Source organism: Ictalurus punctatus, chromosome 11 (assembly GCF_001660625.3).
Source record: "Ictalurus punctatus breed USDA103 chromosome 11, Coco_2.0, whole genome shotgun sequence".
In the NCBI taxonomy this organism is placed as follows: domain Eukaryota; kingdom Metazoa; phylum Chordata; class Actinopteri; order Siluriformes; family Ictaluridae; genus Ictalurus; species Ictalurus punctatus.
In genome coordinates, this window is record NC_030426.2 from 18,931,850 (window position 1) to 18,951,666 (window position 19,817).

General features: G+C 38.7%; 1 protein-coding gene across 3 annotated transcripts in view; it reads right to left on the reverse strand.

Moving 5' to 3' along the window:
• Positions 1-19,817, reverse strand: part of pde4ba (phosphodiesterase 4B, cAMP-specific a) — a 177,191-nt gene that overhangs the window by 116,830 nt on the left and 40,544 nt on the right. For 2 of the 3 annotated variants that reach the window (XM_017479945.3, XM_017479946.3), the window contains exon 3: positions 11,245-11,483. In XM_017479945.3, the coding sequence (XP_017335434.1) occupies positions 11,245-11,483 (239 nt within the window). Of the gene's footprint in view, positions 1-2,357; positions 2,701-11,244; positions 11,484-19,817 lie in introns of those variants that run through there. The other variant, XM_017479947.3, reaches the window with a different exon arrangement.

The window sequence follows — 19,817 nt, forward strand, 5'->3', positions numbered from 1 at the left end:
TGGACACAACTGAACATGGGAAGAGTTCACTCAACACTCTAGGTGTTAAATCAACACTGGGGATTTTTGCTGTGAGTTCTGAAATCATAACCCTTTTGTAAAGTCCTTACATTCTAGATGCTTTTATTAAATGAATAAAATCTATGTAACCAAGAGAAGAAAACAAATGACATGTCTGCCTATATGTTATGTTGCCTGTGAAATCAGACAGATTCTCCTTGCTCTAGCCTAGGCAGTGTGCGTCTAGGCGTGTGGTTTGGAAGGCAATAATAAAAGTAGGGTGTTTGCTTTAAATTTGAGTTTCAAAACAGCTAGCGTCAGCTACCTTGCACCAAAATCACCGACTTTACCTTTTACATTATCTGCATTTCTTGCAGTATTAATTAACTCTCAACAGCAATTCCACGTAAGAGACTTGTGTAAAATAACACTTTAACCAAAGGACTATACTGCATGACTATAAATTTTCAAAACTAGTCTCTGGTTTCTAATTAGTGTAATTAATTTCATCACTGCCCATTAGAGGGAAATGAAACTGAGACCCAGAGTTTACAGTGTGTAGAAATAAGTGCCTTTTAAAAAGTACTGCATTACAGCCACTATTTAAATCATAATTCCCAGAAGGCTTTCATTCTTCATATTGCCATTGAACAAGACGTGACATGGACTATGATTTTTCTTAAAAAATAAATTAATTAATTTAAAAAAAAAAAAAAAAAAAACATTGTGGGGACCAGCCAAATGTCCCCACAATGTCAGAATTGTCTGACATTCCTATTTAGCCCATAGATTATATTATATATTTAGATTATATATTTAGTCCACAACAAGATATAAAAGAATAAACCTCCTTTTTAATTGTTTTTAACACATTTTATCTAAAATTTTGTGTGTGTGTGTGTGTGTGTGTGTGTGTGTGTGTGTGTGTGTGTGTGTGTGCGCGCGTGTGTGCGTGTGTGTGCGCGCGTGTGTGCGTGTGTGTGCGCGCGTGTGTGCGCGCGTACTATACCTGACATTAAATGTTAACAGTCTCCGTCCGGCTGAATGGACAGAGGGACAAGCACTCAGATCCTCTTGGATGCAGAATGGCTGACTGTAGCACTGCAGCACTGGCGAACCCCAACAACCCACAACCCCCCCCCCCCCCCCCCCCCCCCCCCAAAAAAAAAAAAAACCAGAACCACTCAAATAGTGGTGTGTAGCATGACAAGCTCATTATTTTTGTACTGAATATAAGAAGCCATATCAGCTCAAAAGTCTTGAAGATGCTCAGCATTATAATTATCTCTTAAATGAATCCAACCTAGCAATAACACAAGTCTAGACAGGACACTGTTTGTGTTCTATTTATTTGATTTTTGTCCACCAAACCCTCAAAATAGCCTTCGATTGCAATTTCAGCCCACACAATACCATGATCATCTCTATGGCTGAGGACAGCCTGAGCACAGAATATAAACCCAAAGACTGAAATAAATTGTACAGCTTCTTCTGACCATGCATTCTATTTTAAATACCAGGTTTAATTCGGGTCATACATCGTAAACGTCACGAAAAAAAAAATGCCTTCTGGCTTCCACAAATTACAACATAGCATGTACAATATGTGCCAGTTAGGGAAACCATTACAAGGTAAACAATAAGAAATATTACAATACCAGGATGTAAAAAACAAAACCATGGGCTCAAACTATTCTGAGAACACAAGGCTGCCAGCTGCTCTGCTGGAGCTGGCATCAAGTTGGTTAAGCAGGACTGACGAATAAATCTGCATTTCTAGAGAAACTGAGGAAAAAATGACTTCTTGCGCCAAGAACAAGACCACAATGACCTTGGTGAAATGTGCTATATCCTATTCAGACCACTGTTTACCGGCTATGTGTCACGTCGCTGGCTTAACATCGAAAACAGCTACTTTTCCCAAACACAAAATCTTCATTCCTCTCACACAGAAAGCCAAATACAGTGAATTATTAAGTCTAGCGTATTACACTCGCCCTGCTTACACTCTGAAAGCTGAAGTACAAACACACATACACACAGCGTTCAGCGTACCGCCTGGTACTTACACTGTGGCTAAACCCAGAAGCCTGTTCAGCAGTTTACCACGCATAACGACACAAAGACACACCACTGTATACAGAAGTCTATTTCAAAGCAAGCACTTTTAATATAATGGTGTAAATGTTGACCCTTCTAGCTTTACACACCATGCACATTCTTTCAAGTTGCCCAATCACAGATGTAAATCATATCTAAATAAAGATAGCTCTAGTGTCAGATTGCCATCCAGTGGCATCTCCAGACATGCCTATTACATATCAATTCCAAACTCCTCTCCTCTTCCCTCGACTTACCATGTGTGTGCGACAGTGAAGCGTCGTCGGTGGCGGCCACCCTTGTTGACCATGAGTCTGCGGAAGAGACGCGGGGAGCTGCGAGGGGACACTTTGGGAGATGTAGCGAGTCTGGGAGGCTCCAGTTCCAGACGCATATGCTCCTTGAAGGTGCGGATGCAGGGCTCTGGGTCTGGGGCGCTCAGCTCGTTTGATGACATGTTGATGGATGTGGCTGATGGAGCTGGTACAATTTCTCTGTGTCGTCCTCACTGATTCTTCTTCTCTGTTAAAATTATGTCATGCAAGTCTCCAGGCTGATTTTCAGTCTGGTGATCAAGCTACCTTCCAGCAGTGCACCGTCTCTCTCGGTTTCTAGCACTGGAGTGATCCTTTGCGTGTGCGCTGAGTGCTACTGACACACTAAGAGGAGGCTTCGTCAGCACAGTCACACCTGCTTCCTGAGAGAAAAAGAAACACACTTCTCTCTCTGTACTCTGTAAACATGACCTCCCTTCTCCAACTCCTTTCTACCTCCTTCTCTGTCTAATAGGAATCATCTGACTCTTGTTAGACGTTGATATTTCAACTCCTCTACACTTCACTCATGCTTTTTACCCCACTCTTGTAGATCTCCCTGTTTCTCTCACTTTCCCCAAAGTACACACACACACACTTCTTTCTTTCTCCATTCAGCTCCAGGGACCTCCTCAATAAATCTTGCAGAAGGGAGCTGACAGCATCTCTTCAGCCGTCATCACCCGCTCCGTTTCTTGCTCATGCTCCTTTATATGCGCTCGCTACACACTCACAATCCTTTCCAGCACAAATTTGCTCGGCGCGCAGAGAGCAGAGAAAGAAAAACACCAGAGAAAGCGCTCCAAGGAGGCACACCTAAGTCCGTAGCCTCAGGCAGTGTCTTCATTGAGAATAAACAGCATAACTAGACAGATGAAAGAAGAAAAAAAAAAAAAAAAAAAAAAAAAGGACACACAGATAGTGACGGTGGAAGCTCCGCCCCCAGAGCTAGCCGATTGGTCTGCTATGACGGGTGTCTCGGTGCAGAAGCAAAGCGAGGTGGCTTTATTCCGGTGATGGCTTTTGGCCTTTCACAGCTCAGCGCTTCTCAGGATGGCAACAAGGAGAGCGAAAAAAAAAAAATTCTGAAGCAATTCAAGCCCAGGATTAGCTGTGGGAGAAAGATAAGCACCCAACATAGGCTGTAAATTGTTCTCAGGTGATTTACAGCTTTAAGTATTTTGAATGTGCTGGCTTGACTCGTAATTATGAATGAGGGAAAAGCACTGCAGAAGGGAAAAAGAAGACTCCAGCGGCATTCGAGTGAGCGCAGAGCATGGCACGCTGCCATTCAGACCGAGATGACTCATGTCATTTTGAATTAGAAACAGGAAGGTGAAACTTCAGTCAAAAAAAAAAAGGATTCCATTTAGTCTTAAAATAAGCATAAAGAAAAACAAAACATGAATGCATGAACGAATCATTTCATTTATGTGCAAGACACAACTAAGACACTGCAAATGGACCAGGTCACTACAGCATGAGCATAAATGTACGAGGAATCCACGCCCCTGTAAATGTCACCATGGTGCTCGAAACACCGTAAGTGATCCAATGCTTACTGCTGGATCCAGTGCGACTGTCCCTAGCAGTATTCTGGAAATGCAATGCATACTGTTCTCGCCTTCAGAAAGAAATCAACCTGTCAGCGCCATCACGCTAATCCTCACCATGGAGACCATGAAGAACGAAGGAAGGGGTGGGGGGGTGGGGATGTAGGGGTGTAGAGATTGGAAGATGACAACAAAGATGAACAAAGTGTATCAGAGATGAATGTAACGCTAAAATGTACATTTCCTGAATTTCAAATAAACAGTTAATCATGAGCCTCATGCTTAATTGTAAATTGTGACGCGATCATCGATGAGTGCGAGTGATAGAACCCTATCGTTCATTACACAACAAGAACTCACTTGGATTTTGATTTTATTTTGCATAACATGCGAAACTGTTCATGTGATTTTCATGAAAATTGCATCAACCGCAGATCATTTACTGCTGCATCCCAATTCTCCTACTTGCACTATGCACGAAAAGTATGCATTCTTTTTGCGAAGAAAAAGTACAAAAAGAGTGCGTAGCAAACGAGTATGCGAGTTCTGGGACATACTAACATGGCATGTGATGGAAGAGAACGTTGTTGCCTAGTTACGCACGCTGTAGCCGTAAACAAACTCCTGGTTGCATTTCAGTTTTCCTACATTCGTTATTCCTTCTATAATTTATACTATATCATTTCATTTACCATAACCTTGATTTATTTTTAAAATACTCATCACTGATGACACACTCATCCGCGTTTGTCACAAAACTCCTCCTCCTTCGCGTAAGGAGTTGTGGGCAATATTACCGGAAAAAAAGTGTTTTGGGATAAACACTTCCAATCTACTGGAAAGAATAGACCATCCGAGTACCTTTGGGATACTCATTTCAACATACTACGATTTGGGACACGCTAATTCTAATCTCGGACACTATTTAGGACGGATAGTATGTGAATTGAGATGCAGCACATGTCTTCTATGTTTCATAAATCTATGTGATTGGCTATCAGTAGTATTTCAGGATGGGTTTTTTTTTCCTTGGTAAGATGTAAAACAATCATTGGGCTTACATTGACGCTAACCCCAAATGAAAATTCAACAGCTAATAATGATCCTTTTTTAAGCTTTTCTTTTGAAATGTATGGCTGAAGCAGGTGAATTTTAAAGTTTATCTGGCTCAAATATTAAAAACTCAAACAGGAATAAATTCAAATGTTCCTAAATCTGGAGCTAAATTTGGTTTGAACTTGTCTTTGTCCTCTAGATCTTTCTAGATCTCTCTTGTAGTGCTCCACCATTCATGCTTAATATTTTAAGTTTGCTAAAGCTTGAAAACCTCTTGCTATATTTAAAATAGAGAAATAATATTGTTACAGTCCTGTAAACTAGCGGTTTTTAACCTGGACGTTAAGGGGGGAAAAAACAACGGTAGAACGGGGGTCACATGAACGAATGTACACAGAGGTTCACAGTGAAGCCATTGGTGGATTTTTGAAGAACTGAGTGACATTGTATTGAAAAAAGCACTCTCCCATTCACATAGACCTATCTCTGTGAGGCTGGTTTTTCAACATTGACATACAAGAAGAGCAAGTATAGAACCAGACTCATAGTCGAAGATAGTTTGCGTCTTTTCCTCATCTCAGCCAGAACTGTACCGCCTCGTGTCCTCTATCAAAGCCCTACCATCCCAACGAGTGATTATTTCGAAACATTCAGCAAAATCTATGTCTGATTATAGACTTTGCCTGAAGATCATGAACAAACAGCACACAGAAACATTTATATTTATATCAATATTGGGTACTATGGTAGGAATTGCAAAGTTACCCCTGCTAGCAAAGTAGTGCTTGGACCCCGATGATTGCTGCTTGAATGAACGCAATATTTCATTTTTACTTTTGTGGTCGGTCTACATATTGTCTGTGTTTTATTATTGGGTTCCCCCCCAACGCCATTTTTAAAAAAAAGTCAATGAAACCGTAACATAATACTGTAATTTTAATTATAACTGATACTACTGTCTAAGATTGTTTTTAGAAAATGAATCAGTGTCCAATCAATCATTTGAGTATTTGAGAATTCAACAGCACTGTGGTATAAAATGAGATTATTGTAGGATGGCTTATGTGAGGAGGTGTTTCTGAATTCATCTTTAGCTAGAATGTTTTATCTTACATCGTGTACCACAGAATATGAATTTATTATAACATTATATTTCCCCCCCGGCCATGCTGGTTAGCTTGAATGATAAACGTTGTTCAGATATGATGGATGTTTTTGTCAGCAACTCTAAACCCAAACACACAGCTGAAGCGAAACTACTAAGAGTATGTGGTGATAAGCTTCCAAATAAGCTTTATGCTGCAAGCTAGAATCTGTTCTGGAGTGTGTGCCATGGGTTGGTGGGTAATGTTGCAGTCTAGAATGCCATCTGTGGCAAGGTAGACCTTCACATTTTATGCTTTTGTGACTTCTCAGAGGAGCTAGCTTGGGCCCTGAGTGGGAGAGCTTTAGAGAGGACCTTACATAATTGAAAGGATGACATAAACCTCTCACTCGCAGCTAAGGTAAGGCAAAAAAAAAAAAAAAAAAAAAGACAAGCTACTCAAAACAGTCTTCCTACCGGTGCAATAATAAACAAGAGAAATGCAGAGAAATGGAGAGGACGAATAAACTGAAGGTGTGGGGAAGAGCAACTAGGGATGCAGAGTAAGAAAAAAAAAGAAAAAAAAAGAAAAAAAAAGGTAAAAGTAGAGTGAGAGCTTGAGACTTTTCACCCAATTAACATCATAGCTGGGAAGGATATATCATACAGTACATTAAAGGACCACTTTTGCATTTTTTCAGTCTAATATCTAAGTACTGCATCTGTAGTGTATGTGGGATTACCACTGAAAAGAATTTTGAGATGATTCATGTACAATACTAAATGATGTAACACCTCTGCTAGAAACTTCACTAACAATGGAAGTCTAAGGCAAGTTAGATGGACGTTTATTTTTGCAGAATATGTTCAATCATTCTTTCCCCATAGATAATCAGAATAATTTGTCATTTTAGAGATGGCACTAAATTTACAGTGGTAAGAACTGTATTGGTTATGCGGTACGCATGCACACCATTTTAAAGTTAAAACAAGCTGCAAGTTGAAACAGTGAATGGTAAAGAAAACATTTATAGCCCTCGTATCAGCACTCAGACTGAATATAATTACAGTGTCTATTTTAAACCATTATCGTGTCTGTACTGTGTTTCCCTGTACTGTCTATCCATCCATACATGCATTCACACACTGCCCATCCGTCCATCCATCCACTTTACATACATCCGCCCACTATCCATACATCCGCCCACTATCCATACATCCGCCCACTATCCATACATCCGCCCACTTTACATACATCCGCTTTACATACATACATCCACTTTACATACATACATCCACCCACTATAAATACATCCATCCACTTTCCATACATCCATCCACCCACTTTACATACATCCACCCACATACATCCACCCACTTTACATACCTCCTTGGGCTAAGAGCAGCAGTCCAAATATTTACATCCTATGAAACAGGATAATATACAGGATTCCAGCATTGTTTACTCAAAGCTGTCAAAGTAAAGTTGACAGTCTGCATTTAAACATTAGTCCTTCTTTCAGTTCAACTGCAATTAATTAAAGTGTACACAGCCAAAACAACAGCAAAAACACCAATTAAATCAATCCAATTACTTACAAGCTGTGTACTATATTCTATAGTTCTGACGTAAACCAATAACTTCACAAAATCCTGATTATGGCTTAAAATAGCAGCCCTACTCCTTTGGTCTCATTGCTTTTGGATGCTTTATAAAATGTTGCCCACAGCCTACTGGGAACTAACACCAAAGTCAAGCTCAGCTGCAACCCAGCACTAAAGTAATTGTGCTCCAAAAAACACTTTCTCTAGAGCATCCTTTGTTCCTGATGCAAACTGCATTAAACACAGCTCTAACAAGTGGAACCATAGTAGAGTGTAAGCGAGCAGGGCAAAGGACAAATGTGTGTGTGTGTGTGTGTGTGTGTGCGCACACGTGTTTGCACGTGTGTGTGTGGCTTCCAGTGTCAGCCATTAGCACTCCAATCACAATGCATTTACAATAGATAGCAAATCATTACCACACACGAATTACACTAATGCAAAATAAATGCTCCGTGTCACATTCACATTAGGTGATCCTTCTATGACTGCTGCATTCATTGTCACGTAACTATAAAATCTCTTTTCCATCAAGGTTTAATCTCTTTTCCATCAAGTCGTATAAGGCTTTTAATGCCACGTTTATGTTTACACAGTAAACATTCTCTCTTTATCTCATTGTCCAACAAGATGTGTGCTCAGTCAATACATGAATAAACATGAAACGACAAGATGACTGCACAGGTTATCCCAGTGCTGCCCTCTTTAGACAAAAAGCAGGAATTTCTTTATTAGAGACGGCAACAATAAACACTGTAGAAAAATTTTTAGACTAAGGAACTTACACCCTGTAGTTAAAAGATTAAATAAATAAACCTCACAATGAATATAGACCAAGCAAATCACAACAGAACGATCAAATCTCTAGTTAGATGACTGAAACTGAAATACAATCAGAGGACTGTCATAGCAACATGAGCTATTTTAACCTCATACTAATTTCCAGGAAATCAAACATGTTGGACAGGCGATATTCAGTTGTACCAGCGAAAATGTTTGTGAGCATGTAACCTAGCACAGAGTGAAAATAAATACAATGTAGACCTTAAAAGTTTGTGATGGTGCTCGTGCCATGACAGATCATGTCTTACATTACAATATTGCTTAATCATTTAGGAATTATTTGACAGAGTCTTACTTATATCTCAGATATCCATGACTTAACAGGAAAAATAAAAAAATAAAAAAATCAGCTTCACAGTTGACACAAAGTTGGAAGCACACAGTTGTCTAGAATGTCCTTGTATACTGTACCATTACAATTTTCCTTCACTGGAACTAAGGGGCCCAAACAAGTTCCAACATGACAACGCCCCTGTGCATAAAGCCAGGTCCATAAATGCATTCAATTCAACTGAATTTCATTTGTATAGTACTTTTAACAATGGACATTCTCACAAAGCACCTTTAATGAAATCTATACATTCCAGATATGAATTTTACATTTATGAATGGATCCCTAGTGAGCAAGCCACAGGGCATGGTGGCAAGAAAAACTCCCTGAGACTATAACAGGAAGAAACCTTGAGAGGAGCCAGACTCATCTTGGGGAACGCCGGAAAAAGACATGACTGGCCAAGGGGGGTGTGTGTCATGTAATGGAGGCTTAGATCGGATGCAATTGGAGTTAAGAGCTTTAATGAAGAGTATAATATCCAGCGGGCAAGGCAAAAGACATAAACAAAGACAGGCAGTGGTCACACGATCAGGCAAACAGTACAAAACAGGCAAGGCAAAGAATCAAGGTCAAAGGAGTAAACAAAGTCAAAAACCAAACACTAGATCAAGGTACACGACAGAGAAAAGATCAACTGAGCGTAATATTTCAAAAAAGCCTAGTGCTTGAATAGTCTCTATTATAGCGTAGTGTGATGTTGATTGTGATCAGAAACAGGTGTGTGTGATTAGTCCTCTTTGTCTTTAATGTTTAATGTTTTGGGGCTGTTTTTCTGCCAGAGGACCTGGACATTTTGTTAGGATACATGGCATCATGGACTCAATATATATACAGATATTAAATGAAAACCTGACTGCCTCTGCCAGAAAGCTTCAAATGGGCCGTGGTTGGATCTTCCAGCAGGACAATGATCCAAAACATACATCAAAATCAACACAAAAATGGTTTACTGACCACAAAATCAAGGTCCTGCCAGGGCCATCCCAGTCCCCTGACTTCAAACCCATAGAAAACCTGTGGGTTGAACTGAAGAGGAGAGTCCACCAGCGTGGACCTCGAAATTTGAAGAATCTGGAGAGATTCTGTTTGGAGGAATGATCTCAGATCCCTTACCACGTATTCTCCAACCTCGTCAGGTATTATAGGAGAAGACTCAGAGCTGTTATCTTGGCGAAGGGAGGTAGCACAAAGTATTGACCAAAAGGGTACCAATAATTGTTGCATACCTATATTTACCAAAATTCTTTTTGATAGATCTGTGCTTTGTTTGCAATTGTTTTATATCCATGACAGCAGAGTATTTTTGTGAATTTTTTAAACAAAAAAATCAAAAAGTTAAACAATAAAGACAATTTTTCACAGCCTTCTTTGCTCATATTTACCAAGGGTGCCAATATTAGCAATCACTGGGATAGTTGTGTATGTAATTTAGTTTTGATGTCATATGCTGTGTGTACTGATACATCAACACTCTCATTCACATTTTCTATCTACAACTGAGATGTTCCTATTTGTTACAGATAAAACAACCGAGTCCATTTGATTTGATTTTAAACAGTATTTAGCTAGGAGTTTCTTTACTGAATTTTCACAATGGACTGACATCAGTACTATTTGTAAGAAATGGTGCAGACATTTTAAGTGCTGACATTGGAGACTCCTTCCATGAACATTCAATCAACATCTCCTTACAGAAAACTTCACTATATAAAAGTTTTTCACTGTTAAATACAATATATTTTTATCATCTGTTTATTGTCAGTCTTCTGGAATGATTATGTGGAGTATCCACTAGTCCCTGAGTAATTTGTAAGTTTTTACTGTAGACGAATTTCATATTAGAAGAAGAAGAATTAATCGAATTAATGCACTAAAATTACAGCTGTGCTGTTAGAGAAATTAATCAGTCCTTTCTAATTTGAGAATTCAACAGCACTGTAGTATAAGAGATGGTAGCATGAACCCAATTCATTCAGAAGTTCATTTCTGGCTGTAAAAAATAGCGAATGGGCAAAAAAAAAAAAAAAAAGAAATGGCTTACACCCCAACCACATATATCATTATATAATAACATTACACTGATGTTCTGTGAATAAATTATGCTAACATCTGCATGAAAATAGATCCCTGAGGGTGATGCATTTCAGGTTTGGTTTCTAGTACAATGAAAGACCCTAGTCAAATATAGAAATAACTACCAGTTATACATAGTACATCAAATCCAGCTTGATTATAGAGCTGGAACATAAACTGTGACACTGTCGCACTGGTCTCTGTCTCACAAGACCAAGCTAATGTAAACACACTCAAACGCCTGAAGTTCTCACCTGAGCACACAGGTTTTGAACAAAGCCTTACCATTCTGAGTCCACAGGCGTGATGTCGATGCGGGGCGGCCTGATGAAGGGTAACGTGGTCGGCCGACAGATTATCTCCTCATCAGGGGTGCGTGACCTCTCTGTCTGTCGCCAAGACAGCGGGGGCAGCTGCAGGTTTCCTGAGAAACGACGTCGCCCCCGACGCAGGTCCACTCCGAGAGTACAAGCCGTAGACGTGAAGGACTCATTGAAAGTACAGTCTGGAGGGTCTTTACTGTCCTATAGACATAAGGAGAGACAGAAACACAGACCGGGTTAATACTATACCAGGTACAATTTACTTAGGTTCCATTTTTAAATGATGATTCAATTGCAGATTTTTATCTGTAGCACGTAAACGAATTGATAATTAAGCAGGAATAATGTATAATACATAATGAAGGGTTACCAAAAAAAAAACAAAACTTTTTTTTTTTTTTTTCTTTTAATGATCACAAACAGTTTTCATTTTCGTGGTTCATGTTTACGTTTTTCTTTCTTTGGTGTGATGAGCTGTACCACGAATGCCATCAGCTAAAGCTCATTTCAAAATGAACACAACAGGGAGGCTGCTTAGGGGGAAATAAGAGTATGATGAAACACTTGCACACATACACACACCTGTGCTGACAAAACAGTAATCAAAACTGAGCATTTATAAGCTGTTTTCTCAACAGTTTGTCCTCGGGGGGAATGAGTCCATCCTCTTGGTATCGTGACTTATCACCTTAATGACTCGTCAGGTGGATTATATAGAATAACAAATACAAAATGGAGTTTGTTCATCCTTAAATAAGGGTGTAGAGCAAAGGGAAGGAGTTCTGATGCTGCTCATGCTGCTAAATATACACAATACATGTAATACTTCAATGTGTGTCATGCACAAGTAAGTGGTGTGTACAGGTGCATCATTGTATTCGCCACCCACAGCGATCTCCTTGTTGAGTACACAACACTCTGGCATCAGGATCAACAAATGACCAAGGCAATCTTCATCCATCCCGATAGAAAAAATAAGCCGTAGAGCTCACAATGCAGTTCTCCACAGAAAGGAAAGTAAACATATGAAAAATTTTCACATCCCGGTCGAGGTCAGAGCGGATCTGGAGTCTATGCCAGGAATATGGTGCGGAACCTTCGGATGACACCAATCCGTTGTGGGAAACTACAGTGGTGCTTGAAAGCCTATGAAGCCTTTAGAATTTTCTATATATCTGCATAAATATGACCTAAACAAGTACTAGACAAAAGTAGACAAAGCGAATACAATAAAACAAACGAGACAAAATGATCCAATATTGCATGTCTGTGTGTGGTGAAAGTATGTGGCCCTCTGCTTTTTAAAAGTTTTCGGTAACTGTTGATCAGTCCTGCACACGGGCTTGGAGGAATTTTAGCCCGTTCCTCAGTACAAAACAGCTTCAACTCTGGGATGTTGGTGGGTTTCATCACATGAACTGCGTGCTTTAGGTTCTTCCACAACATGTCTATTGGATTAAGGTCAGGACTTTGACTTGGCCATTCCAAAACATTAACTTTATTCTTCTTTAACTTGTGTGTGTAGGATCATTGTCTTGCTGCATGACCTACTTTCTCTCGAGATTCAGATCACGGACAGATGTCCTGACATTTTCCTTTAGAATCCGCTGGAATAATTCCGAATTCATTGTTCCATCAATGACGGCAAGCCGTCCCGGCTCTAATGCAGTAAATGGGATTTCACAGATGGGATAAGGTTCTTATGCTGGAATGCAGTGTTTTCCTTTCTCCAAACATAACGCTTCTCATTTAAACCAAAAATTCTATTTTGGTCTCATCCATCCACAAAACATTTTCCCAATAGCCTTCTGGCTCATCCACGTGATCTTTAGCAAACTGCAGAAGGGAAGCAAATGCTCTTTTTGGAGAGCAGTGACTTTCTCCTTCCATTCCTGCCATGCACATTATTGTTGTTCAGTGTTCTCCTGATGGTGGACTCATGAACATTAACATTAGCCAATGTGAGAGGCCATTATTTGCTTAGAAGTTACCCTGGCTCCTTTGTGACCTCCCGGACTATTACACGTCTTGCTCCTGTAGTGATCTTTGCTTGTCAGTCACTGCTGGGGAGGGTAACGATGGTCTTGTGTGACTGTAGATTGGTGAAGTCCAAACTCATTAGAGATGGTTTCAACAACTCTTTTTCTGAGATCCTCAGAAATCTCCTTTGTCCATGCCATACTGCACTTTCACAAATGTGTTGTGAAGGTCAGACTCTGATCGATCCCAGTTCTTTAAATAAAATAGGGTGCTTACTCACACCTGATTTCACCTTCAAATTAACTGCTAATCCTAGAGGTTCACATACTTTTGCCATGCATAGATATGTAATAGTGGATCATTTCCTTTAATAAATAAATGGCCACTTGGGTCACTTTTTGGACTTCTTTTTGAAATTTGATATTTTAGGTCATATTTATGCAGAAATATAGAAAATTCTAAAAGGTTCACAAACTTTCAAGCACCACTGTATATGCACTCATTTATAACTAGGGGCAACTTATAGTTACCAATCTACTATGTTTTTGTAAAGTGGGAGGAAACCAGAGAACCTGAATTAATCCCGTGTGGACACAGGAGAACCATATGGAACTTTTAATCTTGGTTTGGTTGCTAGTTATTATCTTTAATTATATATTTAAAACTATACAATATCTCAAATACAGTGCTGTGAAAAAGTATTTGCCCCCATTTGATTTCTTCTGTTTCTGTATATCTCATACTAAATAGTTTTAGATCTTCAAACAAAATACAACATAAAACCAAGGCAACCTGAATAAACACACTATACAGTAATTTATTTATTTTATTGTAGCAAAAGAAGTTACCCAACTCTTATCACCCATGTGAAAAACTAACTGCTTCCTTAAACATAAAATCTGGTTGTGCCACCTTTTAGCAGCAATAACTGCAACCGAACGCTTCCTATAACTGGAGATCAGACTTTCACTTACTTCTAGGACTAGGACTTACTCCTGTGCTTTTGATCATTGTCTTGCTGTACAATCCAGTTGCACTTGAGTTTCAACTCAAGACGGGACATTTTCCTTTCGGATTTTCTGCTAGAGAGCAGAATTTATTTCCCTCGATTATTGCAAGTTGCCCAGACCCTGAAGCAGCAAAGCATCCCCACACCATCACACTACCACACTTGAAATAGCTAGGTAACCCTTCCCAGACTGATGTACTTCAATCACCTTCTTCCTCATCATTTCTAGAATTTCTTTCAACATTGTCATAGTGTCTTACTGGGTAAGACCTTTTACCCAAATTCACGCTGTAGAAAAAGTTCTATTTAAGTGATGATTTGATTGAACAGGGTTTGCCTGGTTGTGTCTAGTCCAGCTGAACCCTATTATGAATGCAGTTTCATAGATTTGGGGAATTAGTAATTATGGGGGCAAATACATTTTCACACATTCTTCAATAAATAACATTAATTTTGCTTGAATAAATAACATTATCATTTAAAACTGTATTTTGTGTTTACCCAGGTTGTCTTTGTTTTACTTTAGATTTTGTTTAATTTCTGAAACAATTTAGAACGAGATATACACAAAAACAGAAGAAATCAGGATAGGGGCAAATACTTTTTATGCACAGCATTGTATCAAAAAAGGGTTTCATACAGCTGTTGAATATTCTCAGTATATTAGATAGATGAAAAGATTTGAAGTTCATTCATTCCTACAAGAAACTGCCTTAACACACACTGGTAGCATTTTAATATATTGCATGGCTGCTTTACAGAATCCACTGAATTAATATCCAAGCCTGGTGTAATATCCATCACTTGCATAGGTTTCTGTATGCTACATGACAGCCTGTCTGGAATAAGTGTTAAGCTAAACTTTGAGAAATTTGATTTCAGCTGTAGTGCATGTTCTGGGTCCAGGCAGGTATCTAATCATGTCTATTTTGTGGAGCACAGTGGGTTCTGACACCACATTGAAAAACCGGGAGTAGTTGTTTTTTTTTTTTTTTTTTCCATTTAAAATTGGAAACAAACAGAAGGTTTTAGAATCTTGAGATTTTTAATCCATATTGGCTCGTAAATGTTCGATATCTTAAATATTTAATATTTAAGATTCTGCACTATTTCTGTGTTTCTATTTATATGTAAGCACATTTGTGATTTGGCCATGTATATGTAACTGCTTAGTATAAAAGATTTTGTGATTTTTCTCATAACTAATCTCTTACACACCGATGGATTCGATCTAAAATGTATGGGGTTTCATAATTCCATAAATAGCTTATGATCCACAAATAAATGTAGTGAGATTTACAAAAATTAAACAAATTCACAAATGCATTGAATGAGATCCACAGATATATGTTAGCAGTTTCGCAAAACATAAATTAAATTGACAAATAAATAAAATGAGATTTGCAATTTTTTTAAATAATTTTTTTACAAAGACGTTTTTATGTCACAAAACACGACTCTGTCCTGCATTCATTTGTGGATCGCATCCTGTGTATTTGTGGATCTCTGCACGCATTTGTGGGTTTTCTAGCGTCAAGAGTGCACATAAATCCACAAATACTGTAGGTGGACTCCGCCCACCGTCCACTCAAGCCCATCAGATAACTGCCATATTGCACTGACCAATCATACTACGTTCTCGCTCCAACCAATAGAGTGACGACAGAAAAGTGGTTCTAACCATCTAAATGGTAAATGGCCTGCACTTATATAACACTTTTATCCAAAGCGCTTTACACTGTGTCTCATTCACACACACACACACACACACCAACGGTAGCAGAGCTGCCATACAAGGCACTAGGTTGCCATCGGGAGCAACTTGGGGTTCAGTGTCTTGCCCAAGGACACTTTGGTATGTGGAGTCATGCGGGCCGGGAATCGAACCGCCAACCCTACGATTAGTGGACAACCCGCTCTACCACCTGAACCACAGTATGGGTCAGAAATGCACCGTTATTCTAGATGAGTGGTCTGATGGATCAGTAATGATTGATTCACTGATTCAGTAAGGATTCATTAGAGTGATTCAAACCAGTAACTCCTAAACTTCCTGAGTCTTTTAGCACAGTTCATTGAGCGCATGTAATCATTAGCCCGTGAATTGGATGACACTGGTCGCACTGTGTTTTGGCAGGCTGCCTGTGAGGACAACATTTTCTTGCCAAAAAGATACACAGTCTTTTAATCTCACCACACTCAATTAACTGTAAAATCACTACTCTGGATTCGCTGTGGATTCGGTAGTAAAGCAGGAAACACTGGTGAAAACACGTATACTGCCTTAAAATAAACAATTTATGACCCATGATGTTGCTTGTTTTCTTTTAGTTTTTGTTACAGTGATGCTGTTAGATGGTAAGAACCACTCTCCTGTCCTCATTCCTCTTGATCGGCCATGTTGGAGAGACTTCGTAATATGCGAGTTCGGTGCAATATGACAATGGTTGCGTCCAAAACCACATACTTACCTTCTATATAGTAGTTGAAAAGCAGTACGCCAGAGGGGTATGTCAGTATTCTAAGTATGTGAGAAACAGTAGGCGAGAAATACCTGGATGGTGTACTGTTACACGAGTCAAACAATCCCACAATGCAATTGGTGCGGACAATCTCAGGGGAAAAAACCCGCGGAAGACAGCATCAGCTCTTTTTAAGTACTAAACCTTGGTTAAGCAGGACTTGTTTAACAATACGTGAATAAATTGTTAACTTGTTTAAGATTTTTTGTTTATGATGTTGTTGATGGTCACATGACAATGCTAACAAGGCGGATGTAGTAGGTCCGGGATTGTACTCATAATAGACATGCGTACTACTGAATTCAGTACATACGGACATATGCGATTTCGGACGCAGGCTCTGTTCCCGTCCTGACTGTAAAACAAAGCATGATTGGTTGGAGCAAGAACGTGCTACGGTTGGTCAGTAGACGGTGGGCGGAGTCCAATTATTTGTGTGGATTTGTGTGCACGCTTGATGCTAGAAATGTTTCAAAACCCACAAATGTGTGCAGGGATCCACAAAGAGTTGTGTTTGTGCCATAAAAACATTTTTTTAAAAATAATAATAATAATAATTTACTTGCAAATCTCATTTTATTTATTTGTCAATTTAATTTATTTTTGTGAATCTACCAACATATTTGTGGATCTCATTCTATGTATTTGTAAATCTGTTTAATCTTTGTAAATCTCACTACATTTATTTGTGGAGCGTAATCTATTTATCGGGAATTATGAAACAATTAAAACTCCGTAAAAATGGACCATACGTTTGCGCACAAGCTTGTGGAGCCCGTGCCAACTCGAGAGCACACGGTCAACAAAAAGGGGACAAACAAAATACTAAGAAACTCTGAAGCTTATTATTTACTCGTTACTCATTATAGTACGTATTTCAGAGATTCTACTTTTTACTCAAGCTGTGATCAATAATATAATCTGTAACAAAAATCTGTTGCATTAAATTAGAAAAGAATGCACAATGTAAGCATTTTCACTAGTGACCTCAGACTTTTGAACACCACGGAGTAAGTACATACTCATGGGAAATTTTACAACTGCACCAGCAAGTATCATCACTAGAGGGAGACACAAGTCTTCAAATTTCACTTGAAGGACCGCGAAGAAATATAAAGCACTAGAAAGGCTGGTTCCAAAACTGAAGTACATCTATAGTTAAAATATTTGACTAGTTCCAGTAGTGAAGAATAATACCTAATCTTAATTCTGGTCCATACATTCTGAGGAGAATTTTTTTGAAAAAAATTAATAAAAACATGCAGTCATAGTGATTTCTCACTGATACACACATTATTTATATATATATATATATATATATATATATATATATATATATATATATATATATATATATATATATATATATATATATATATATATAACACATACACACACACATACACATACAGAGAGAGAGAGAGAGAGAGAGAGAGAGAGAGAGAGAGAGAGAGAGAGAGAGAGAGAGAGAGAGAGTTAAATCCAACATCTTCATTTTCTTCAAATCTTCTAATTTGTCATTTACTTTAGAGGACCATCAAGGCACTTTCTATCTAATATTGAATAATTTTTTAATATCATGCATGCACACTATGCTCAGAAACCTAAATCATCATTCAAGATTTTTATTTGTCACATACACAGTTATATACCGTACATAGCTTGCACTGAAATGAAAACAACTAGATCATCATGCCCCTTTAGGCTTAAAAGAAGTGCACAGTGACTGGCAACAGTGGCAGCCAATCAGACAGTGGGAGTGAAACAGTGTCAGAACAAAGGAAACATACTGTACATTCAATGGCATGTAAAGAATATTAACTCGTATTTGTCGTGAGTTAAGTCGAAGGTTTTGATTGATAAATATGAAATTTCATTCCTTGCAGGTTAGCTCACGCTAGCTATCTTTAGAAGTAAAGAAGAACATTTATGTACATGACTTAAACGTCCTCTCGGAAATCTTGCCAGGTTAGCTCATGATGGCTAGCTGACTAATAAAATCTGTGAGAATAAATATTGATCTGTTAATATCAATGACTTCAATCTTTCTACCTTAAGACGTCCTTACACTGGACTCCAACAAATATCCATATTCTTATCAATGGTCTTAAAAGGTATGTCCACTCAGAGCTGCTCTCATTTTCATATCTGGATTTGACGACGCCTGAGGAGCTATTTATTGCAGTATTTTGACGTTTCCACATTGAAGATTCTTCACATTCAAAACACGATACGGTGTCGCAAATACTGCGATATTTTCTTAAGAATAGAAAATATTCCAAAACATACACGCACACACCTGTTATTTAAGAGCTCGTACCGTTCGTTCACGAAGCGACGATTAGCATTACAGTGCTTATCACGACTTTGCTCAGCCTTTCACACTCTGCAAATCTAAAGGTCGCAGGTCCTGGTTTCCGTCTCTCGGACAAACACAAGAATGCACGCGATGCTAATCTGTTTGCAACACTCGCATTTGCTGTGAAAAAGTACAGGAGAACCAATAGGCAATGTGAACTTTAGCTCACGCAGAAGACAAAGAAACCCGTGGCAGCTTGCATAGAACAATGTATTAATAACAATTTTTTAAAAAAAGGTGCTAAGAGACATGAATGTTTGTGTACATAAAAACGCCTGGTATACAATACACACTCCTGCAGCACAGCCAGAGCTGGAGAGATGCTCCAGTCATGAATACACCCACCTACACATTCTCACTTTGCACATCATCGCTGGAGTCAAGAGCAACATCATAACTCCAACACATGGTCAACAAAATATCCTTATAATACAAGATATATTATGGACTATAATATAATTCACAGACCAAGATTAGACCTCAGTTTCTATGCTTTATCGTGTAAATGTAATATACTGCTAAACCAGATCACATGCAGTCACCTTGCATTAGGATCCCCAAAAGGAGTGGAAGAACTGTATATAAAAAATGTAAAAAAAAAAAAAAAATTTAAAAAAAGGTTCAATAGAGATTACATTTATCCTTAACCAAAAGACATGATTAAA